The 22,682-nt window shown below is 71.9% G+C and overlaps 3 protein-coding genes across 3 annotated transcripts; 2 read left to right on the top strand and 1 right to left on the bottom strand.

Moving 5' to 3' along the window:
- Positions 1-292: 292 nt before the first annotated feature.
- On the bottom strand, positions 293-8,236 carry ATG9B (autophagy related 9B). Its single transcript, XM_063163891.1, has 15 exons — positions 8,177-8,236; positions 6,522-6,654; positions 6,331-6,374; positions 6,141-6,205; positions 5,900-6,058; positions 5,263-5,404; positions 4,224-4,972; positions 3,674-3,827; positions 2,976-3,155; positions 2,652-2,897; positions 2,352-2,524; positions 1,803-1,905; positions 1,132-1,207; positions 900-1,015; positions 293-549 (listed from the first exon to the last, which is right to left on the bottom strand). Exons 2-14 carry the CDS (start codon positions 6,649-6,651, stop codon positions 915-917), a joined length of 2,322 nt encoding a protein of 773 aa, XP_063019961.1. The 5' UTR covers positions 6,652-6,654; positions 8,177-8,236; the 3' UTR covers positions 293-549; positions 900-914.
- Positions 8,237-8,573: 337 nt separating this feature from the next.
- On the top strand, positions 8,574-13,243 carry ABCB8 (ATP binding cassette subfamily B member 8). Its single transcript, XM_063176000.1, has 16 exons — positions 8,574-8,787; positions 8,890-9,530; positions 9,995-10,150; positions 10,228-10,322; positions 10,395-10,500; positions 10,642-10,803; positions 10,885-10,970; positions 11,042-11,139; positions 11,250-11,355; positions 11,463-11,496; positions 11,655-11,791; positions 11,901-11,995; positions 12,129-12,262; positions 12,369-12,516; positions 12,766-13,016; positions 13,108-13,243. Exons 1-16 carry the CDS (start codon positions 8,574-8,576, stop codon positions 13,186-13,188), a joined length of 2,544 nt encoding a protein of 847 aa, XP_063032070.1. The 3' UTR covers positions 13,189-13,243.
- Positions 13,244-14,678: 1,435 nt separating this feature from the next.
- On the top strand, positions 14,679-22,594 carry ASIC3 (acid sensing ion channel subunit 3). The gene is made up of 11 exons (XM_063164872.1): positions 14,679-15,331; positions 17,546-17,696; positions 17,858-17,985; positions 18,897-19,047; positions 19,127-19,183; positions 19,529-19,682; positions 20,506-20,597; positions 20,669-20,748; positions 20,815-20,886; positions 20,987-21,033; positions 22,277-22,594. Exons 1-11 carry the CDS (start codon positions 14,777-14,779, stop codon positions 22,353-22,355), a joined length of 1,566 nt encoding a protein of 521 aa, XP_063020942.1. The 5' UTR covers positions 14,679-14,776; the 3' UTR covers positions 22,356-22,594.
- The last annotated feature ends 88 nt before the right edge of the window (positions 22,595-22,682 follow it).

Genomic DNA, 22,682 nt, shown 5'->3' with positions numbered 1-22,682 from the left:
AGCCCCATCCATGGCATCAATGCCCCCCGGGACCCCCAGTGTCACCCCAAACTGCCACAGCCCCATCCATGGCATCAATGCCCCCCAGGACCCCCAGTGTCACCCCAAACTGCCACAGCCTCGTCCATGGCATCGCCCCCTGGGACCCCCAGTGTCACCCCAAACTGCCACAGCCTCGTCCATGGCATCGCCCCCTGGGACCCCCAGTGTCACCCCAAACTGCCACAGCCCCATCCACGGCATTGCCCCCCAGGACCCCCAGCCCACCCCAGGCACAGCCAGCGGGCACAGCCCCTCTGTAAACCTTTATTTCAGCTGGTGCTCGGGGCACCACGGGGGGCACCAGCGCTGTGCCCCCCAAAAACAGCACCTGGGGGGGCCCTGGCAGCACCCCTGGCCCTGCAGTGTAGTGGGGGCACCAGGGACACCCCGAGCAGGGGGCTCCGACAGACAGGGCCCCCCTGGCAGCATAGTGGGCACGGCGAGACCCCCACTGTGCCCCTGGCGGCTCTCCCGGCACCTCCGGGGGCTCTCGGCACACCCAGGACCCTGCAGAGGGAACGGGGGGTCAGCAGGGACCCCAGGGCAGGGACCTCGGAGTGGGGGCCCCAGAGTAGGGTCCCTGGCACTTGGGGACCCCAACACTGGGCACCCCAACACTGGGGACCGTGGCACACGTGGCAGCCAGGCCCCACTGAACCCCAGCCCCGGGGGTCCCTGTCCGCCAGCCCCTCCGTGTCCCAGTGCATCCCTTTCATGTCCCTGTCCCCCAGCCCCGGGGGTCACCCACCATTGTCCCCCAGCCCCTCCGTGTCCCAGGCCATGAGTCCCTGTACCCCAGCCCCGGCGGGTTCCATGTCTCATCCCGGGGATCCCCCCTCCCCCGTGTCCCCACCCACCGGCGCCGGGCCCGGCTACGTCATCGTCTCCGCTTCCTCCTCCTCCTCCTCCTCGTCCTCCTCGGCCCACCCGCCCAGCGGCATCTCCCGCAGCTGCGAGGCGCGGGCAGCCGAGCCTGGGGGCACAGGGGGGCAGGAGCTCAGAGCCCCCCCTGCCCGGCTCCGGGCTCAGCCCCGTGCTGGGGGGGGTGCCAGCAGTGCCCCCCAGCCCCCCGGACACCCCCGGGCTCACCTGTGGTCACCAAGGGGTGTTTGGGTGCCCCCGCGGGCTGGGGGCCCTGCGGCTGCTGCTGCTGCTGCTGGTGGAGCTGGGGGGTCAGGGAAGAGCAGAGAGACAGGGTGAGCGCCCAGAGCCCCCCCAGAGCCCCCACGTGGCTGTGGAGCCCCCCACCACAGCACAGCCCCCATATTGCTGCTGGAGCCCCCCACCACAGCAGAGCCCCCACATGGCTGTGGAGCCCCCCACCACAGCAGAGCCCCCATATTGCTGCTGGAGCCCCCCACCACAGCACAGCCCCCACATGGCTGTGGAGCCCCCCACCACAGCACAGCCCCCCGTGCTGGCACTGGAGCCCCCCTGGGACAGCAGGACAAGGGTCCCTCGGCCCGGGACCCTCCCCAGCCCCAGAAGGGTGGCACAAGGGGCACCGCGGGTGACACCAGCCGCGGTGCCGCATCCCAGAATCCCGTCAGGCTGAGAACACAGGGTGGGTGTCACCCAGCGGGCTGGGAGGGTGGGGACAGCCTGGAATGGGGACAAGGGACGGGGGGCAAGGGACCAGGGCCAGGCAGAGCACACAGACAGCGACACTGTGGTGAGAGACACCAGGGAGCCCCAAGGGACCGTGTCACTGTGTGCCGGGGTGCTGCGGGCAGGGGGACACGGGCACGGCGGTGACACACCTGGTGCAGGTAGATGGCGTGCAGGCTCATCTCGGCAGAGGCCACCTCGGCCAGCAGCGCCGAGCGGCTCAGGCTGCGCAGCCGCGACTCGCTCAGCGCCGGCCTGGGGCCCGGGAGGGACGGTGACAGCCCCGCCGCAGCGCCCTGCGAGCTGGGACACCCCGAGTGCCGCCGCATCCCTCCCTGCCACCCCTCTGAGCTGGGACACCCCCGAGTGCCACCGCATCCCTCCCGGCCACCCCTGAGCTGTCCCAACATCCCTCCCTGCCGCCCCTCCGAGCTGTGGCACCCCTGAGCTCCCATGACACCCCTTCCCTGCCACCCCTTCCACTGTGACACCCCTGAGCTGCCCCGACATCCGTCCCTGCCACCCCTCCTAGCTGTGACACCCCTTCCCTGCCCTGACACCCTCTGCCTCCCGACCCCCGTCCCACCATGCCAGCCCCCCTCAGTGACACCCCCGACACCCTTCCCAGCCCCGTCCCCCCTCCCCACGCCCCCCATGCCCCCCCATGTCCCCCTGCTGACGCCCCCCGTGCCGTGTCCCACCTGTCCTCGGGGTGCTCGCCGGGGCTCTCGGGGGCCGCGCAGGTGCCCAGGGGGGTCCGCAGGGACGCCAGCAGGCTGGCGGTGGCGCTGGCCGTGCTGCAGGGCGGCCCGAAGCGCGGGTCCCGGGCCACCAGCCCGCTGGCCGCCAGGACACTGCTGACCAGCGCCTCGGGCTGCGGGGACACCCGTCAGGGGACAAAGAGAACACCCCCCTGGCCGCCAGGACACTGCTCACTGCTGCAGGGACACCCGTCAGGGACACACAAACACCCCCGGCACCCCCGGGGCGCCCCCACTCACCGCCAGGGCCGACTCCTCGGACAGCAGGGACGCGGGCAGCGGCCCCTCGGGCAGCAGGTGCCGCGGGGCGGGCGCGCTGGCGGCGTCGCGGGTCACCTGCGCCTGCAGGTGGCCGAGGAAGCGGCGGGCGGGCGGCGGCGGCCGCCAGCGGGGGTTGCTCAGGGCGAAGCGCATCAGCGACAGCTCCGTCTTGCCGTGCTCCGCCTGGCGCTCCGGCGGCGCCTCCGTGTGTCCCTCGGACAGCCACTGCGGGGACAGGGACGTGGCACGGCCGCCCCGGCGCGGCCGCACGGCCCGCAGCGCCCCGCCCGGCCCCGCGCACACCTGCGGGTTGCCGTGGTGGCGCACGTCCAGCTGCGCGAAGGAGCAGATGTCGCCCACGCCCGCCACCTCCACCGTGAAGTTGCGGAAGAAGTCCACGATGTCCAGGGCGCGGGGGGGGAAGGCGAAGATGAGGATCAGGGGTGTCACCAGGGGGCTCAGCAGCTCCTCCAGAATGAAAACCTGCAGCGGGGGGCCAGCGGGATATGGGGGTGTCCCGGGGCGGAGGGCCCAGATTGGGAAGCCCTGGGGTGGGATGTCCGGGGTGGGGGTATCAGGGCAGTAGGTCCTGAGCAGGGCGGTCCTTGGGCTGCCTGGGGTGGGGCATCTCAGCCTGGGAGGTTCCAGAGCAGGAGGTTCCTGGATGGGGGCGCCTCAAGAGTGGGGAGCCCTGGTGCAGGAGGGTCCCAGCGTGGGAGATCCAGGGTATGGGATCCTGGCACGGGAAGCTCCTGCTCTGAGGGGTCCTGGGGGGTCCCAGTGCAGGGGATTGGGACAGGGAATCCAGGGCAATGGGGTCTTGGAGCAGGGGGTCCCAGTGTTGAGAGGTCCAGGCTGGGGGTCCTGATATGGGGCTGGGAAGTGCCAGGATGGGGGCTCCCAGTCTGTGGGGTGCTGGGGGGGGAGCAGGGGGAGAGGATGGTCCCAGGGGAGCAGGGTCCTGGGGAGGAGGGTCTCGGGCAGTGGGGGGCTGCACGCACCGCCTTGTACTGGAAGAGCTGTGCCATCTCTGCTCGCGTCTCGGCACGGCCAGCGCGGCCCTGCCAGTGCTCGGGCAGGTAATGAACGTGCGCCAGGACCCGCTGCAGCAGCTGCTCCGGGCACCACACCGCGTGCTCGTCTGGGATGAAGGACCTGCGGGGCACGGGCAGGGCCCCACCTCAGCCCCCCGCTGCCCACCCGGGCCCCATGGCATGGCACAGGGTCTGCCCCATCCACCTGGCCACCGTGCCCCCAGAACCCACCTGGCCAGCGTGACCCCAACACCCACTTGGCCACTGTGACCCCAGCACCCACCTGGCCACTGTGACCCCAACACCCACTTGGCCACTGTGTCCCCAGCACCCACCCGGCCACCATAACCCCAACACCCACCTGGCCACGGTGACCCCAACATCTACCTGGCCACCGTGATCGCAATACCCACCTGGTCACCATGCCCCCAGAACCCACCTGGCCACCGTGACCCCATCACCCACCCGGCCATGGTGACCCCAATACCCACCTGGCCATGGTGACTCCAGCACCCACCTGGCCACGGTGACCACGAGCCCCAGCAGGGTGATGGCCGTCAGGATGTGCTGCACGGTCAGCACGTCCTCGTCATACACGGTGAGCACGATGAGCACGGCCAGCACGGAGCCGGCGAAGAAGCCGACGTGGCGGGCCAGCACGGCCAGCAGCGGGCTGCTGAACGAGTCCATGTACCGGGTGGCGGGTGCGTGGCCGCGGCCCAGGCGCGCCTGCAGCTCGTGGCCCAGCTCGTTGAAGTGGCGCAGGTAGTGGCGCGCGTAGAGCGACCAGCGGCGCGCGCCCAGGCTGCCCGGCGCCCGCTTCAGCCCCTCGGCGTAGCTGAAGAAGGCGAGCAGCAGGCGCCAGCCCAGCACGCAGGGGCACAGCGCCAGGTTGGCCACCCCCAGCAGCACGGCCGCCCGCGCCAGCCCCCGCGCCAGCGCCCGCCGCGCGCCCGCCCGCTTCACCTGCGGCCGCAGGCTCCAGGTGTTCTGGAAGAGCGCGGCCGGGCCGCGGAACAGCAGCAGCTCCAGGTTGAACTGCAGCCCGCGCGTCAGGAACACCACGGGGCCCAGCAGCGGCAGGCGGAAGCGCACGGGCAGCAGGGACTTGTTGACCATGGCCACGGTGTAGTTGCGGAAGCACAGGATGCGGTGGTGGATGTCGAGCTCCGTCAGCTCCCGGCGCGGCACGCACAGGGGCTGGCGCCGCTGCAGGGCCAGCAGCCGGGCCTGCACCGACTGCCAGCTGTGGTTACACAGCTCCTCCTGCGGCGGCAGCAATGGGCATGGGCACGGGGCACCCGTGGCACAGCGCGGCACTGCTCGGTGCTGGCGTCGCTCAGCACTGCCCTGTGCCCCGTGACACCTTACGGCCCAGCCTGGATCCTGGACCCCTCTGTGGCACCTTACAGCCCAGCTCACACCCCAGTCCTCCCAGTGTCACCTGACAGCCCAGCTCAGACCCCAGCCCTCTCCCAGGGACACCTGACAGCCCAGCCCAGACCTCTGTCCCCCCCAGGGGCACCTGACAGCCCAGCCCAGCCCGGCCCCCTCACCGCGGGGATGCCCAGCGCTCGGATGTAGAAGCTGCGGATCTCCCAGTAGCCCACGAGGCGCCGCAGCGCCGTGACCAGGCGGCAGAGCCACACCGCGCCCGCCAGCACCAGCAGGAACAGCAGCCACCCGCTGCCACGGAGCCTGCGGGGACACACGGGTGTCACAGTGTCACCAAGTCCCCATGGCCACCTGCCAGCCGGTGCCACAGGGCCTGCTAAGAAGACACAGGTGTCACCAGTGCCACCGGGACCCCCCCACAGCCACACCAGTGCCAGCAAACCCAGAAGGCACCTGCTGACACAAAGCCTGTGGGGACACAAGTGTCAGGAGGGCCAACAAACCCTTCACAGGCAGCAGCCACGCGCTGCCATGTGGCCTGCAGAAACACAGGTGTCACCAGGGCCACCAGCCGCCTCACTGCCCTCTGCAGCCTCAGAGACTGCTGGGGACACGTCACCCACAGCACCAGGACGTGATGCAGCCACACCAGCGGCACCCTGGCCCCGCAAAGCCACGCTGGTGGCACTGGCACCTCTGCACGGCCACGCAGGCAACAGCCACCCACAGCCACCGACCCTTTGGGGACACGCGTGTCACCCCCACCGCTGGGAGCCCAGGTGTCCCCGGTGTCCCCACCTGCGGGCGCACTGCGGGGCGGGCAGCACGGCGTCGGGCAGCGTCACCTTGGCGCGCTCGGGGACGTGGCTGTGGTTGAGCGGGCGCGTGGCGAACAGCACATCGTAGTCCACGCAGCACAGCAGGAACGTGCTGAAGGTGACCACGAACAGGAACTGCCTGGGGGCACGGGGGGTCAGCGGGAGCCCAGGGGCACTCACGGCCGCCTGGCACCACACGGTGACACCGTGGCAGCACTTACACCAGCTCCAGCACGTCCGAGAGCAGCACGCAGGCAAAGCCATTCCTCTGGTGGAACTGGTAGATGTGCGGGGAGGTTAAGGAGGCTATGAAGGAGTGATGGACCCCCCCATGTCCCCCCTCCCATCCCCTGAGTCACCCCATGCTCCCCCCTGTCCCCCACAGTGCCACCAGGGGCTGTGCCAGGATATCTTGGTGAAGAAACTGTCCAGGTCCTTAATGTGATGCCACGAGTCTGTGGGGAAAAACACGGGGGGGTCAGGTGGGAATGTGGTACCGCCCCCCCCGGGACCCCCGCGCCCCACCCAGGACCCAGAAACACCTCCTGGGTCCCCAAACAGCCCGTGGGACCCGGAATCCCCGCCAGACGGCACCCCAGTACCTGTCGGTCCTTCGGTGACGTGCAGCAGCAGCTGCTCCTCCTCCTCCTCGCCGGGGGGCGAGTCCTCCTCGCAATCCTCCAGCCGCCGGTACTCCCGGTAGTCCCGGTGCTCCTCTCCGTGCTCCGCCATCACCTGCCGGGGCACGGGAGCGCCTGCCGCCGCCGTGGGGCCGCCGCCATGGGGCGGTGGGGCGCGGAGGGGCCGGGGCAGATGTGGGGCACCGGAAATGCCGCCGGGGTGCCGCCCGCGTGCCCCGGATTCGGGTGGCCTGAGCTGGCCCCGGCCGCGGGCAGTGACACCGCAGGTGACACCGCAGCTGCCACCGGCCCGTCCTGTCCCACCGGCCGGGCCGGTGCCAGAGCCTGCCGTGACCCCGCAGGGCCGCCCGGGACGGACCCCTGCAAGGTCCCAGGGAGGGACCCCAACACTCCCCCAGCCCTCCCCCGGGCCACGCTGTGCTGCCCAGCCCGAGCGCGGGGGACACGGCTCTCCCCACGGATCCCCGTGTCCACAGCCCCCCACACCCTTCACCCCACCGAGCCCCCTCCCCACGGACTCGTGTGCCCACAGACAGCCCGCAGCCCCCACTCAGCACGGACACACCGCCCCCGGAGCCGGGAGCAGCTCGGGACGGTGCCGAGCCCTGGCGGCCGGGGAAGGACTGGAGCCCGCGGGCAGGGCAGGATCCCGGACCTTGGGGCAGGAGGACGCCCCCCGACAGGGGAGGACGGGACCCAAAACTCTTGGAAGGGACCACAAACCCCTGGATGGGACCATCGCCCCCCGGGGAAGGACGGGACCCCCACGCCTGGAGCGGGTCGGGACCCCCCGTTCACCCTCCCAATCCCCCCTTACCGCCGCCCGCAGCGCCGCGCGTCACCAGCGTCCCCCGCGGTGGCCGCAGCCGCTGTCCGGCCGGGCCGGTGGCCGCGGGTGACACCGTCCGGCCCCACGTGTCCGGGGCTGACTCACGCGCGGGGCTGATGCAGCGGCAGGGACGCGACCCCACTTGTGCAACACCCCTGGGGACAGCGGCCGCGGCCCCCGGGATCGGGTGTCCCGGCGGGTGACACCGGCACGGCCCGTCCCCAACCCGCTCCGCATCGCGAGGCCAAAAATACCCGCGGAGCCTGAAAATAGCCCCGGAGGGTAAATAGCCCCGGTGGGGGGGCCGGGGGATCCCCGGGCCGGGCGACAGGGACACCCCCGGGGCCAGGGACACAGCCCGGGGGACGCGGCACCCGAGGGACACGGCGGCACCCGAGGGACACGGCGACCTCGGCAGTGGCCCCGGTGACCCTGCCGGGACACGCGTGTGTTTCCGCAGCGTCACCTGTGTCACGGGGACCCCGTACGGGGACACGGACACTTGCCCGTGGGGACAGGGCAGGGTGACACCCCCGAGTGACACGAGCCCCGGTGGTGACACATGGCTGTGCCGTACGGGGCCCGTCAGTGACCCCCGTGTGCCCCGGGAGCACACATCGGGACACGGCACGGCCGCAGGGCACACACCGGCCCGGTGCCCCGCGCAGCCCGGCTGGGCGTCCCGGGGCAGCGGCAGGGCTGCGGGAGCCCGGGGAGGAGCAGCGTGACCCCGCTCCGGGCGCAGCGGGGCTCGGCCGCCCCGGCACCGCTGCCCGTCCCCGCTCACCTGGCGCTCGGTGCCGGCCCTATCCCGCCGGTGCCCGGCGCTCACGGGGCGCCGCGCCCGCCCCGGGCCCCGCCGCCGGCCATGGCCGCACCGGCAGCAGCCCGGGCAGCGGCGGGGTCGGAGGTGCCGGGCGCGCTCCGAGCTCCGCCGCGGGTTCCGGTGCGGGTCCGGCGGTCCGGGGCGGCCCCGGGGAGGAGCGGGTGTGCCGGGCCCGGGGATCGGCGGGGTCGGGGCGCGGAGCCCGGGAAGGCCCCGAGGCGGCGGAGCGGGGCCGGTGCGGGTCGGGGCCGGCGCAGGGCCCGGGCCGCGGTGTTGGGCTCCGCCCGCCCGGTCCCGCCCCGCGCCCGCCCCGCGCCGCCCGGAGCCGCCCCCGGAGCCGCCCCCGCCCGGAGCCGCCATGCCGCTGCCGGTGCTCTTGCTGCGGGCGGCGGGCGCCTGGACCCGGCTCCGGCCGCCCTCCGTGCCGGGCCGCAGGTACCGGGGAGCGCGGGGCATCCCGGGCGGATCCCGGAGCCTCGGCTCCCTCGGGAACCCCATCTCCGGCTGGGAGCAGCCCCGGCTCGGGGGTCGCGGGGGTCCCGGGGTGCGAGTCGGGCTGCGGGGAGCCAGGGGTGCCGGGAACTCGCGCGGGTCTCGGACACCCGGATCCGTGCGCGGGGACCGGGGGAGGCCGGGGCTCCCGGGGGGCTGAGGGGTCCGCGGGCTTCCCGGAGCGGCGGGATGGGAACCGGGGCGGGGGCAACACGTGGGCAGGTATTGGGGTGCCCCGGGCTGCCCTGCTGGGAGGAGGAGCCGCCTCTGGGCGCGGTGCGGGGCGGGGACCTCGCGCTCTGCAGCCTGCGGCGTCCGGGGTTCCCAGACTCGCGGGAAGGAGGGAGCGCCCCAACTCCTGGCGGGGGATTGGACTGCGGGACCCCGGGCGGTCCTGGGGGGTCCCGGCTCCCTTGGGGGCGGGAACACAGCTCCTGGTGAGGGAGATGGGATTCTGAGGTGCCGGGGCTGGTCCCTGGGGGCTCCCCTAGGTTCGCTCACCCCCAGGTTCACTTCACCCACCTCTCTCCGCAGTTTCAGGTATGGGGGGCGCCTGGGGCTGGCCGTGCCCCCCCGGCCGCCCCCCGCGCCCCCGGCCCCGCGCTCCCGGCTGCTCCTGGTGGGCTCGGCCTCGGGCTGCGTGCTGCTGGGGCTGCTGCGCACGGCCGCGCGCTGCCAGGAGGCCACCACTGTCCCCGCTGTCCCTGCTGTCCCCCCTGCCGCTGCCGAGCCGCCAGAGCCCCCCCCGGAGACCCCCTTTGACTGGCCCCTGTTCTGGACCTTCCTGCGCCCGCAGCTCCTGGCGCTCTCCGCTGCTGTCGTGGTGAGCAGGCCGGGTGGGTGGCCATGGCTGCCCCTGTCCCCACTGTCCCCGTGTCACACCTGTGCTGTGGAGTAACACACTGTCCCAGTGCCACGGCATGATGGCCACTGTCCCATTGACATGGTGTGACACCTGCCATCCCACTGTTTGTCACTGTCCTGGTGCCACAGTGTGATGACCATGGTCCCCATGCCAGGGTGTGGCAGTCACTGTCCTGGTGCCATTGTGTGACACCCACCATCCTGGTATTCGCTGTTGTGTGACGCGTGCTGTCCCAGTGGCACAGTGTGACAGCCACCATCCCAGTGCTGACACAAGATAGCCACTGTCTGGTGCCATGGCATGACCCCCGCTGTCCCAGTGCCACGGTGTGACACCCGCTGTCCCAGTGCCATGGCACGGCGTCCCGTGCTACTGTCCCGGTGTGGTGACAGCCCTGTCCCTGTCCCTGTGTGTCCCCGCAGCTGGCGCTGGGCGCAGCCCTGCTCAACGTGCGCATCCCGGTGCTGCTGGGCCAGCTGGTGGACGTGGTGGCACGGTGTGCCCGCGGCCATGTGGCCACCTACCTGCGGGAGGTGCGGCGCCCGGCCCTGCGCCTCCTCGCCGTCTACTGCCTGCAGGCGAGTGCCGACCCCCCAAAAGGGCGGGTGGGGGTCCCGGGGGTGCCCCCAGCCCTGCTGACCCCCCCGTCCCGCAGGGCCTGCTGACCTTCGGGTACATCGCCCTGCTGGCCCGCGTGGGCGAGCGCGTGGCCGGCAACATGCGCAAGGCTCTCTTCAGCGCCCTGCTCAGGTAACCCCGGCACGGGGGGCATGGGAGAGGGGGTGTCCGGGGCCCCCCACCCACCGCTCCCCCGGCAGGCAGGCAGGAGGTGGCCTTCTTTGACGCCACGCGCACGGGGCAGCTGGTGACACGGCTGACGGCCGACATCCAGGAGTTCAAGTCTTCCTTCAAGCTGGCCGTCTCCCAGGTGAGCCCGGCCTCTTCCAGGTGAGCCTGGCTATGTCCCAGATGAGCCTGGCCATCTCCTGGGCCAGCCCGGCCTCTCCCAGGTGAGCCCGGCCATCTCCTGGGCCAGCCCGGCGGTGCCCCCAGCCTCTGTGTCCCGCAGGGCCTGCGCAGTGGCACGCAGACCGCCGGCTGCTTCGTGTCGCTGTACCTGCTCTCGCCCAAGCTCACGGGGCTGCTGCTGGTGGCGCTGCCGGCGCTCGTGGGCGCCGGTGCCTTCATCGGCGCCTTCCTGCGCGGCCTGTCCCGCCAGGCACAGGAGCAGGTAACCCTCGCCGAGAGCCCCTGCCCTGCCAGCCCTGAGCGTGGCCGTGGGGCGTCTCTGATGTCCCCGCTGTCCCTGCAGGTGGCCAAGGCCACCGTGGTGGCCGACGAGGCGCTGGGCAACGTGCGGACGGTGCGCGCCTTCGCCATGGAGGAGCAGCAGGCAGGGTAAGGGCAAGGCTAGAGCCCTGGGGGGGGTGGGCGTGGGGCAGAGGGACCCCGGCCCACCCCTGCCCCAGGCTGTTCCGTGCCGAGGTGGACCGTGCCGGATGTCTGAGCGAGCAGCTGGGACTGGGCATCGCCGCCTTCCAGGGGCTCTCCAACCTGGCGCTCAACGGTCAGTGGGGGTCACACAGTGCGCCCCGGGGTGGCACTCCCTTTGGCGGGACCTCCTCCGTGCCCCTTCTGCACATCCCCTTCAAATCCAGCTCTGCCCCCATCCCACAGGCATCGTCCTGGGAACCATCTTCGTGGGTGGCTCCCTGATGGCTGGAGACCAGCTCTCCCCCGGTGACCTCATGTCCTTCCTGGTGGCCTCGCAGACGGTGCAAAGGTCAGGGCAGGGCCCCATGGTGCCCCCAGAAGCCCTGGCACCCCCTGTACCCCTGCAGCCTGCCTGGGCACAGCCCTGAGTTCAGCCTCTGCCCTTGTGCATCCCAGGTCCTTGGCCAGCATCTCCGTTCTGATGGGCCAGGTAGGTGGGCTGAGAGGTCCTGGCACCCCCTGAGGCTGGGGATTCGGGTTTGGGGCTCCGGGGCTGCTTTCACCACCCTCCCTGTGGGTGAATTGGGGTCTGAATGCCAGTGAGGTGGGGTCTGGGGGCCATGGGGTGCTCCTGCTGTCCCCCCACAGGTGGTGCGGGGTCTGAGTGCTGGTGCCCGTGTCCTCGAGCTGCTGAGACTGGAGCCCCTCGTGCCCCTGCAGGGGGGGGGCACCATCCCTGCTCACTCCCTGCTCGGACGCATCTCCTTCAATCATGTTTCCTTCAGGTGGGTCCCAGCAGGCCCTGCCTGGCCCCCATGGCTCTGAGCCACCCCATGGACAAGGGATTGGCACCCTGTCCCCACAGCCCTGCAGCCCCTGCTCCTCTCCCTGCAGTTATCCCACCCGGCCTGGCTACCCTGTCCTGCAGGACTTCAGCCTCACCCTGCCCCCCTGCCAGACTGTGGCCATCGTGGGCCCCTCAGGAGGAGGTACCAGCACCCCCATCCTCCCTGGGCACCTCCTCCTGCGCCCCAGGGCTCTGCCCAGTGTGCCCAGTGTGTGCCAGGGACTGGGAACCCCCCAGACCTCCGGAGCAGGGGGCCTCAGGGGTCCCCTCCCCAGGGAAGTCAACGGTGGCAGCGCTGCTGGAGCGGTTCTACGAGCCCACGGCAGGAACCATCACCCTGGATGGGCACGACATCGCCGGCCTGGACCCCTCCTGGCTGCGGGGGCAGGTCATCGGCTTCATCAGCCAGGTGAAGGGGACAGGAGTGCTGCTGGCCGGGGTCCCCTGGCTGTCCAGGGCAAGGGGAGGGAGCTGGGGCTGGCCGGGCTCAGCGCTGAGGGCCGGGTGTGCTGCAGGAGCCGGTGCTGTTCGGCACCACCATCATGGAGAACATCCGCTTCGGGAAGCCAGGAGCCTCTGATGCTGAGGTGTACGAGGCCGCCCGGCTCGCCGACGCCGACGGCTTCATCCGCAGCTTCCCCGAGGGCTACAACACCGTCGTGGGTATGGCCGGGCGGGGGGGCTCAGCCCAGCTGAGGTGGTCCCGGTGGTCCCTGCGGGGACACCGGTGCTGGTCACCGCTGAGGTTCACAGGGAGCCGTGGCCGCGCTGGGCTCTGAGCAGGAGCGATGGCTCCGGGTCTGGGGGGTCCTTGGCCGCGGGCCGGGGCTCCGGACACTCTGGGGTTGCCCTGGGATGGTGCAGCACAGCATCCCCACGGTGTCCCCGCGGTGTCCCCGCGGTGCCCTGCAGGCGAGCGCGGCACGGCGCTGTCCGGGGGGCAGAAGCAGCGCATCGCCATCGCCCGGGCGCTGCTCAAGGACCCGGCCGTGCTGATCCTGGACGAGGCCACGAGCGCGCTGGACGCGCAGGCGGAGCGGGCGGTGCAGGCGGCGCTGGAGCGCGCTGCCGCCGGCCGCACCGTGCTGCTCATCGCGCACCGCCTCAGCACCATCCGCGGCGCGCACCTCATCGCCGTGCTGGCCCGCGGCCGCGTGGCCGAGGTGAGGCGGGCGCAGGGCGGGCGCGGCCCCGCAGGTGACACCCGGGTGCGGCCCGCCGGTGACACCATCGGCTGTCCCCCTGTCTCCGCAGGCGGGGACCCACGAGGAGCTGCTGCGGCGGGGGGGTCTCTACGCCGAGCTCATCCGACGGCAGACGAAGGAGGGGTCCTGAGGCGTCCCCGCGCTGCTCCCCCCCCAATAAAGCGGCGCTGCCGCGCGGACCGGGCTGCGCTCTCTGGCGGGCGTTGCGATGGGTCCTCCGGGCCGCGGGGGGGCGCCCTTGGCTCCGGGAGGGGCGGAGTGAGTGACGTTTGATTTGTGGGCGTGACCGATGATGATGACCCCGCCCCCTCCCCTGCCGCGCTGCCCCACGGGGCGGGGGTGTCCCCTGTGTCACCCCCCTGTGTCACCTCCCTGTGTCACCCCCGGTGTCACCTCCCTGTGTCACCCCCTGTGCCACCCCCGCTCGGTGCCAGCCCCTGCCGAGGTGCGGGGCCCCTGCCGCGCTGAGCGTTCCCCGTGTGACCCTGGGGTGTCCCGTGTGTCACCGGGCAGTGTGGCACCCCTGCCACTCCGAGTGAGGAAACGCTGCAAGACCCCCGGGAGCTGGAGGGGTGAACCCCTGCGTGACCCCGGGATGGGGGACCCCTGCACCCCCGGGATGGAGAAGCCCCTGCGTGATTTCTGTCAGGAGGCCCCGATAATACCCCCGGGGCAGGGGGCCTCATGTGTCACCCCTGGGTGACCTCTGGGGTGGGGAGACCTCCGTGTGACCCCCGCTGGAACGAGGGGGTCGCCAGTGTCACCCTCCAGGAGCGGAGGGACCCTGTGTCATTTCCTGGGCTAGGGACCCTCTGTGTAACCCCGGGACGGGGGACCCCTGGAATGGGGCTACCCCTTTGTAACGCCACTGGAGGGACTGTCCCCTGTCCCCTGTGCTGCCCCCAAGGAGGGGGACCCTTGTCTCAGCCCCCCAGGCGGAGGAGCCCCAGTGTGACCCGCCGGATCAGCCCTGCAGGACTCTCGGGGGGTGGGGGTCCCACGGGGCAGCCTCTGGATGGGAGCCCCCTGTGCCACCCCCGGAGTGGGGGGACCCTGCCACATCCTTCTGGCTCCCCTGCATCCCTGCCGGGCTGGGGGACCCCTGTGTGACCCCCGGGCTGGGGGGACCGCGGTGTGACCCCCGGGCCGGCCTCCGCGGGCTGCCCGGTGCAGGGGCGCTGTCTGCGCCCCCTCCCGGGGGTCCCGGCCCCCCCGTACCCCAAGGCTGCGGCCGCCGGCGGGGGCGGCGGGTGGAGCCGCGGGAGGGGCGGGGGCGGCGGCGGCGGGGGACGGCGGGGACCGGCGGCGGCTGCGCCGCGGCGGGAGCGGAGCCGGGAGCGGGACCGGGAGCGGGGCTGGGGCTGGGATCGGGGCTGGGGCTGGAGCCGGGACCGGGAGGGGACCGAGGCTGGAATCGGGACCGGATCCGGGACCAGGGCTCGAACCGGCACCGGGATCGGAGCCGAGACCGCGGCCGGGGCTGGGAGCGGGACGGGGGCTGCGCTGCGCTGCCCGCGGCTCCGCGGCACCGGCAGCGGCACCGGCAGCGTGAGGGACCGGGGGCAGCGCGGCCGCCGCTCCTGCCCCGCCATCGCCGCCTTCCCATCCCCTGCCCACCCTCCTCCTCCTCCCCCGTCGCCTCCCGCCGGCGGCGCCCCGAGCCCGGCGCGGCGATGGGCTGAGGCTGCGGGGCAGCGCGGGGCCCCGGCCGCAACAGGATGAGGAGGGGCTCGGAGGGCAGCGGGGAGGGCGAGGGGCTCTCGAGCCTGCGGGCGTTCGCCCACAGCTCCTCGCTGCACGGCATCAGCCACGTCTTCGCCTACGGGGCCGTGTCCCTGCGCCGCGTGCTCTGGGGCGGCTTTTTCCTGGGCTCGCTGGGGCTGCTGCTGCTCGTGTGCGCCGAGCGCGTCGCCTACTTCCTCACCTACCCGCACGTCACCAAGCTGGACGAGGTGGCCGCCCGCAACCTCACCTTCCCGGCCATCACCATCTGCAACCTCAACGAGTTCCGCTTCTCCAAAATCACCCGCAACGACATGTACCACGTGGGCGAGCTGCTGGCGCTGCTCAACGAGCGCTACGAGATCAGCAACCCGCAGCTGGCCGAGCCCCACGTCCTGGCCGCGCTGCGCGACAAGGCCAACTTCAAGAACTTCAAGGCGAAGCCCTTCAGCATGGCCGAGTTCTACAACCGCACGGGCCACGACCTGGCCGACATGCTGCTGCAGTGCTCCTTCCGCGGCACCGGCTGCACCGCCCGCAACTTCACCGTGGTGAGTGCCCGGGGCCGGGAGGGGCCCGCGGCGGGCCCGGGGCTGCGGGGGCACCGGGGAATCCTGCTGGGGGCGGGCACCGGCGGGTGATGCCCCTCGCTCGCCCCAGCCCGCAGCGCTCTCAGCCCTGCCCGTCCCACTGGGGACAGCACCCGCACCAGGATGTGCCCACCCTGGTGCTGCAGGGTGCCAGGCGGCTGCGGGCAGTGCCAGCAGGGAGCGGGGCTGGGCTGGGCACTCTGGGCTGCCCGGGGTCTCTGCTGGCATGCAGGGCTGTGGTGGGCACAGGATGCTCAGGGTTGCGGGGTGCTCACAGGTGTGCTCTCCTGTACGGGGTGTCACATGTACAGGTGCTCACAGGTGCACCCTCACTGCCTGTGCCAGCCTCAGGTGCCACTGGGCAGTGCCAGCAGCAGCCCTGCCCTGACTGTTGGCACAGAGGCTCCCATGGGCAGGGCTCCCATGGGTGCGGGTCCCCGTGCCAGCCCTGCTGGGACTCCCTGCTGCTGCCCACAGCACCCTCCACCCCTACCCCAGCAGCCTCGTTCCTGCCCCCAGCAGCCCCCAGAAGAGCACAGGGGCAGTGGCACAGGCAGGAACAGGGGCAGTGGCACGGGCAGGACAGGCAGGGACAGTGGCACGGGCAGGGTGGACAGGGGTGGTGGCACGGGCAGGACAGGCAGGGACATGGGCACAGGCAGTGATGGCGGCATGGGCAGCAGACACTCCCCTCCTGCCACAGCAGCAGCGTGGGCGCTGGGCAGCTCACGTCTGCCATGCCAGCTCTGCCCAGTGCCATCGCTGTCTCCTTAATGCTCTTGGAGCACTAATTAATCCACCACGCAGCTGAGGGACGAGCTGTCCTTTCACAGGTCTGTGCCCCCCTGTGCCCCCCATGCCCCTCTGTTCCCCCCGTGCCTGTGGCCAGAGCTGCTCCCCCAGTGTCCCCATAGCCCAGCAGGCAGCGGTGACGGCCCCTGGGTTTGAGGGCTGGGACATGGGACAGCAGGGCTGAGGGTCCCCATCACAGAATTTGGGATGGGTGGCATGTGCCTGACTAGGCAGCAGGGTCCTGGTTCAGCCCCCCAGAATCCCCAGGCTCGGCCAGTCTTAGGGACTGGGATCCCCAACTTGGGCTCCTGTGCCCCAGGCCACGTCCTGATCTTTGGCCCTGTGTCCCTGACCTCACCCCAGCCCTGGCCCTGTGTCCCCGAGGTTCCTGGACTCGTGGTGGGGCCCGAGGCCCATGGGGTGAGCTGAGTCCCCTCTCACATCCCCAGGGCTGTTGGATGGGGCAGGGCGGGCTGTGGGGACGGGGGAATCCTCGGGGAGCAGGGCTGGGGGTCCCCGGGGCTGGGGGTCCCTGTGTGACCCCGAGCGCAGCGCAGGAGGGCTGGCACTGCCGGGGACGCGTCCCCATGGCTGTCCCCACCCATGCCCCCCCCAGCATCCCCATGCCGGGCAGCCGTTGCCATGACACCCGCCCCCCCCTTTCCTCCTTGGGCACCGCATTGCCATGGCAACGGGTCCCCACTTTGGGAGCAGCTGGTTGCCACGGCAACGCCCCCTCCGCTCCCCCCATGGGACATCACCCCGGGTGGGGCACCCCCGGCACGGCGGGGCAGGGGCTGGGGGCCCTGGAACCGGGCTGGGGCTCAGGGGTCCCGGCTGGGGGCTCCATCCCCGGGGACTCAAGGTCACCCCAGGGCTCTGCTGGGGCTGCGGGACCCGGGGGGGCTGCCCAGGACAGGCTCTGGGGGCTGGGGGCACACGGTGGCCTCTGCCGCTGTGACAGAGAGTCCTGGTCCCCATCCCCGCTCTGCCTTGTGCCCTCCCATCTCAAGTGTCCCCACATGTTCCCTGGAACTGTGACGAAACCCAATATCCCTGCAGAGCCGCAGCAGCACAGGCCGGGCACCATCAACGCCCTCGCCTGCTCCTGGCAGCACTGGCATCCTGTGCTGGGGCGCTGGGACCCCGTCCTGGGTCCTGCAGGGCACTGGGATCCTGTCCTGCGGCACTGGGATCCTGTCCTGGGTCCTGTGGGGCACTGGAATCCCCACTGCCATGCCCCTGTGTGCGTCCCCAGGTCCCCACAGGGTCGCCAGAGTGGCACTGCTTGTCCACACGGGTCCCTGCAGTGGCAGTGGCAGTGACAGCCCTGTCCCCGTGTCCCACGTGTGTCCCACGTGTGTTCCCCGTGTGTCCCTGCAGATCTTCACCCGCCTGGGCAAGTGCTACACATTCAACCCGGGCGGGCCGGGCCGGGAGGTGCTGACCACGCTGCAGGGCGGCTCCGGCAACGGCCTGGAGCTCATGCTCAACGTGCAGCAGGAGGAGTACCTGCCCGTCTGGGGGGACACAGGTGAGACCCTGCACGTGGGGGGACACAGGTGAGACATGCACCTCTGGGGGGACAGAGGGGGGACATGCCCGTCTGGGCAGACACGGGTGAGCGCGTGTCCATCTGGGGGGACACGGGTGAGATCCCTGCCCCGCACCTGACCCCCAGCCCCTGCCCTGCAGATGAGACCTCGTTTGAGGTGGGGGTGAAGGTGCAGATCCACAGCCAGGACGAGCCTCCCTTCATCGACCAGCTGGGCTTCGGCGTCGCCCCCGGCTTCCAGACCTTCGTCTCCTGCCAGCAGCAGCGGGTATCCGGGCACGGCGCCCGGGGCTGGGCACACACCCCGAGGGACCGGGATGGGCCCCGAGGGACCGGGATGGACCCTCACAGGGCCCAGGATGGGACCCAAAGGGACCAGAATGGACCCTCACAGGGCCCAGGATGGGACCCAAAGGGACCAGAAGGGACCCCCAGAGGGCTTGGGATGGGACCCAAAGGGACCAGAAGGGACCCCTAGAGGGTTCGGAATGGCCACAGCCCGCCCTGTGGGCACATTCCAAGCCATGAGCAGAGCCAGCCCTGTGGGGACATTCCGAGCCGCGGGCACCCCAGCCATGCCCATGGGGACACCCTGCCCAGCCCTGCCGTGGGTACCGTGGCACTGCACAGCACAGCACAGGCTGTGGGGCGGCCCCACGCGGCAGCGGCTCCGGCAGCGACCCCCGGCTCCGCGGAGCAGCCGCCGGGGGGTGGCGGCACGGCCCCCGCAGCCAGACACCTAAATTTAGGTGCCCGGGGTGGGCGTCACCACGTGTGCCGGCACATGGGCGGCAGGAGCGCGGCGGCAGCAGGAGCGGCCCTGGCACCCACGGGCGGGGGTGCTGGGCCCGAGCCAGGCACCGTCCCCGCACCGAGGGCAGGGCAGGGCATGGGTCCGCGCCGAGCCCCCCGCCCGGCACGTCCTGCCCCAGCCAGCGCCGCCTGCCGGACCTCGCTGCGGCACCGGTGCAGGTGACAACCGCTGCAGCAGCCATCCCCGTGCCCCAAAGGAGGGGACGGGGCGGAACGGGCGCTCGGGGGGGCAGCACCCGTATTGCTGGGGTGCGGGGTGAGCTCTGCCCGAGGGCGGCTCCGCCGCGGGCCGGGCGCGACAGCGGGGACAGCGGGGCTGGCCCGGGGCCCCAGGACGCCGTGTTTTCCTTAGCGGGTGCCCGGCAGCTGGTGTACCTGCCCCCGCCCTGGGGGGACTGCAAGGCCACCCCCATCGAGTCCGACTTCTTCACCAACTACAGCCTGACGGCGTGCCGCCTGGACTGCGAGACGCGCTACCTGGCCGAGAACTGCAACTGCCGCATGGTGCACATGCCGGGTGAGCGGGGGGCGCCCGGGGGCCGCGGGGCTGCGGCGCCAGGGCACCAACCGGGCCCGCCGCCGCCGCCTCCCCGCAGGCAATGCCAACGTCTGCACCCCCGAGCAGTACAAGGAGTGCGCCGACCCCGCGCTGGGTACGTACCCCGTGCCCCCAACGGCCCCGGGCACCCCCGGGCACCCCAGAGCCTCCCCATGCCCCCATTGCTGTAAGTGCAGCTCCGGTGTCCCTGTGCCCCCACCACTGTGAGAGTGGCTCTGGTGTCCCTGTGCCCTCGCTGGAGTGGGGGTCACTGCTGTCCCCAGATGCGCAGGGCCGGGTCCCCTCCCTGTGCCACCGACAGTGCCCATGGCACACTTGTCCCGGGTGGCACCCTTGTCCCGGGTGGGGGGACAGCACCCAGCTCTGTCCCCGGAGCGTCCCGCCCCCTCCCCCGCCCCGGCAGGGGTCTGGGGTCCCGGTGCCACCCGCGCCCCCCCAGACTTCCTGGTGACGAAGGACAGCGAGTACTGCGCGTGCCGCACGCCCTGCGCCATGGTGCGCTACGGCAAGGAGCTCTCCATGGTCAAGATCCCCAGCAAGGCCTCGGCCAAGTACCTGGCCAAGAAGTTCAACAAGACGGAGCAGTACATTGCGTGAGTGACACCGCCACCTCCGCTGCCACCGCCACCACGCTGCCACCACGCTGTCACCGCGGTGTCACCCGCCGCCTCGCCAGCGCACAGCGTGACACAGCCCCACAGCCCAGCATGACGGTGCCATCACAGGGCACAGTGTGACAGTGTGACATGGCAGAGCATGGCCCCGTGACATGAACCAGCAGTGTGACACAGGGGCTCCAGCATCACACACAGCCCAGAGTGACAGTGACAGGGCACACCCACCCAGCAGCCCCAGCAGACATGAACTGGGACAGCACGGCAGTGTGACACGGCAGCACGGCACAGCCACGCACGGCATCCCCATCACACACCAACTGACAGCCCAAAGTGACGTGTGACACGGCATGGCATGGCATGACAGCATGGCACGGCATGGCACGGCATGGCCTCCCTGTGCAGACCTGCCCCAGATACAGGAAACCCACACGGCACGGCACGGCATGGCCGTAGCACAGCACAGCCCAGTATGGCTCAGCACGGCCTGGCACACCCTTGTGCCCCCTCTGCCCTGTCCCACGGAACCCCATGGCACAGCACAGCCTGGCACGGCACAGCCTGGCACACCAGCATGCCCCCTCTGCCCTGTCCCATGGTACCCCATGGCACAGTGCAGCCCCCAGCCTAGCACGGCACAGCCTGGCACGGCACAGCCTGGCACACCAGCATGCCCCCTCTGCCCTGTCCCATGGTACCCCATGGCACAGTGCAGCCCCCAGCCTAGCACGGCACAGCCTGGCACGGCACAGCCTGGCACCCCTCTACAGCTGACAGTGCCCCCTTGTCCCGTGTCCCCCAGGGACAATGTGCTGGTCCTGGACATCTTCTTCGAGGCACTCAACTACGAGATGATCGAGCAGAAGAAGGCGTACGAGGTGGCAGGGCTGCTGGGTGAGGGACAGGGACCCGGGGGTGCCAGGGGGACACGGGGTGTGCCCTCGCTGACGTCCCCTCCCGCACAGGTGACATCGGGGGGCAGATGGGGCTCTTCATCGGCGCCAGCCTGCTCACCATCCTGGAGATCTTTGATTACCTGTACGAGGTGAGCCCCCCCGGCCTCCCCGTGCGCGGGGCCCTGCGGGCCGGGACCCTGACCTGTCCCCCCCAGGTGTTCCGGGACAAACTGCTCAGCCTGTACAAGGAGAAGAAGCGGAGCCCGCGGAGCGACGGCGGCACCCTGGTAACCCCCCCGCGCCCCCAGCCCCCAGCCCCCCGCCCGGGGGTCGCACCCCATCCTCCCCCCGCTCACCGCTCTCTCGTCCCTCCGTGCGCCCGTCCAGGAGCACCCGGCGGTCCCGGGCAGCCCCACGGCCCCGCGCCCACCCAGGTACACGGGGGGGGCACCCGGAGTCACCGGGGGGAGATGGGGCTCCCTGGGGGGGTCCCTGGGGACTCCCCGGGGCCAGCGCGGGGGTGCGGGGCCATTCCCTGCAGATCTCCGGCATTCCCTGCAGACCCCCCCATTCCCTGCAGACCCCCCCCATTCCCTGCAGACCCCCCCCATTCCCTGCGATCCCCCCCATTCCCCGCAGACCCCCCCCATTCCCTGCCATCCCCCCCATTCCCTGCCATCCCCCCATTCCCTGCAGACCCCCCCATTCCCTGCAGACCCCCCCATTCCCCGCAGACCCCCCCATTCCCTGCGGTACCCCCCCATTCCCCGCAGACCGCTCCATTCCCCGCAGACCCCCCATTCCCTGCGATCCCCCCCATTCCCTGCCATCCCCCCCCATTCCCTGCAGACCCCCCCATTCCCCGCAGACCCCCCCATTCCCTGCCATCCCCCCCCATTCCCCGCAGACCCCCCCCATTCCCCGCAGACCCCCCCATTCCCTGCCATCCCCCCCCATTCCCCGCAGACCCCCCCCATTCCCCGCAGACCCCCCCATTCCCCGCAGACCCCCCCCATTCCCTGCGATCCCCCCCATTCCCTGCAGACCCCCCCCATTCCCTGCAGACCCCTCCATTCCCCGCAGACCCCCCCATTCCCTGCCATCCCCCCCCATTCCCCGCAGACCCCCCCATTCCCTGCCATCCCCCCCCATTCCCCGCAGACCCCCCCCATTCCCCGCAGACCCCCCCATTCCCTGCCATCCCCCCCCATTCCCCGCAGACCCCCCCCATTCCCCGCAGACCCCCCCATTCCCCGCAGACCCCCCCCATTCCCTGCGATCCCCCCCATTCCCCGCAGACCCCCCCATTCCCCGCAGACCCCCCCCATTCCCTGCGATCCCCCCCATTCCCGGCAGACCCCCCCCATTCCCCGCAGACCCCCCCATTCCCTGCAGACCCCCCCCATTCCCCGGAGATCCCCCCATCCTCATCATCCCCACAGCGCCTCGTTCCGGGGACCCCGACACCCTCGGCCGGGCTGGGGTCCGCGGGGCGGGAGGGGGTCCCTACGGGGACACGGGAGGGGCCAGGCCGGCTCCAGGCTGGGACACCCTTTGCGGTGCCCCCTGCCAAAGGGGGGGCTCCTGGGCACCGTGGGGCACACGGGAGGGGAGGGGGCACGGGGCAGAGCCCCCAGGGGCAGTGACGGCAGCAGGGCTGACCCCCGCTCCCCGCAGGGCGCCCGGCCCCCCGTGCCCGGCCCCGCGCCCCGTCTCGGCGTCGCCCCGCACCTGCTACCTCGTCACCCGGCTCTAGGGCCCCCCCGCGCCCCCCCGCGGAGCCCAGCCCGCCCCCCCGCCGGCCGGGGGGCTGGGGGGACACCCCCGGGCCGCGGGGCGGCCTCCAGGCCTCCCCCGCCCCCTGAGGGGGCGCCGGGGGGCTGGGGGTGAGGGGCCCCCCGGCCCCGCTCCCACCTCCTGCATGCGCTGCCTGTGCCCCCCCGCGCTGGACATGCAACCCCTCCCCACCGCCCCCCAATAAAGAGGTGCCCAAAACCCTGGCTCCAGGCTGCTCGGGGGGACCTGGGGGGCTCAGGGGGTCTGGGGGGCTCAGAGATCCCGGGGGGCTCAGGGGGTCTGGGGG

The sequence above is a fragment of the Melospiza melodia genome, chromosome 1 (assembly GCF_035770615.1).
Source record: "Melospiza melodia melodia isolate bMelMel2 chromosome 1, bMelMel2.pri, whole genome shotgun sequence".
In the NCBI taxonomy this organism is placed as follows: Eukaryota; Metazoa; Chordata; class Aves; order Passeriformes; family Passerellidae; genus Melospiza; species Melospiza melodia.
This window is presented reverse-complemented; position numbering and strand designations above follow the sequence as displayed.

Bases quoted from the DNA above. Each gene is read 5' to 3' on its own strand.
- ATG9B (XM_063163891.1), bottom strand. From the start codon at position 6,651: ATGGCGGAGCACGGAGAGGAGCACCGGGACTACCGGGAGTACCGGCGG. The intron at 2,525-2,651 runs GTGAGTGGGGGC...GTGTCCCCGCAG, and splicing joins CCGAGGAGTCGGCCCTGGCG to CCCGAGGCGCTGGTCAGCAG. The intron at 1,906-2,351 runs GTGGGACACGGC...CCCGGGCCCCAG, and splicing joins GGCGAGCACCCCGAGGACAG to GCCGGCGCTGAGCGAGTCGC.
- ABCB8 (XM_063176000.1), top strand. From the start codon at position 8,574: ATGCCGCTGCCGGTGCTCTTGCTGCGGGCGGCGGGCGCCTGGACCCGG. The intron at 10,323-10,394 runs GTAACCCCGGCA...CCCGGCAGGCAG, and splicing joins CTCTTCAGCGCCCTGCTCAG to GCAGGAGGTGGCCTTCTTTG. The intron at 12,517-12,765 runs GTATGGCCGGGC...GGTGCCCTGCAG, and splicing joins GGGCTACAACACCGTCGTGG to GCGAGCGCGGCACGGCGCTG.
- ASIC3 (XM_063164872.1), top strand. From the start codon at position 14,777: ATGAGGAGGGGCTCGGAGGGCAGCGGGGAGGGCGAGGGGCTCTCGAGC. The intron at 17,697-17,857 runs GTGAGACCCTGC...CCTGCCCTGCAG, and splicing joins GCCCGTCTGGGGGGACACAG to ATGAGACCTCGTTTGAGGTG. The intron at 19,683-20,505 runs GTGAGTGACACC...CGTGTCCCCCAG, and splicing joins AAGACGGAGCAGTACATTGC to GGACAATGTGCTGGTCCTGG.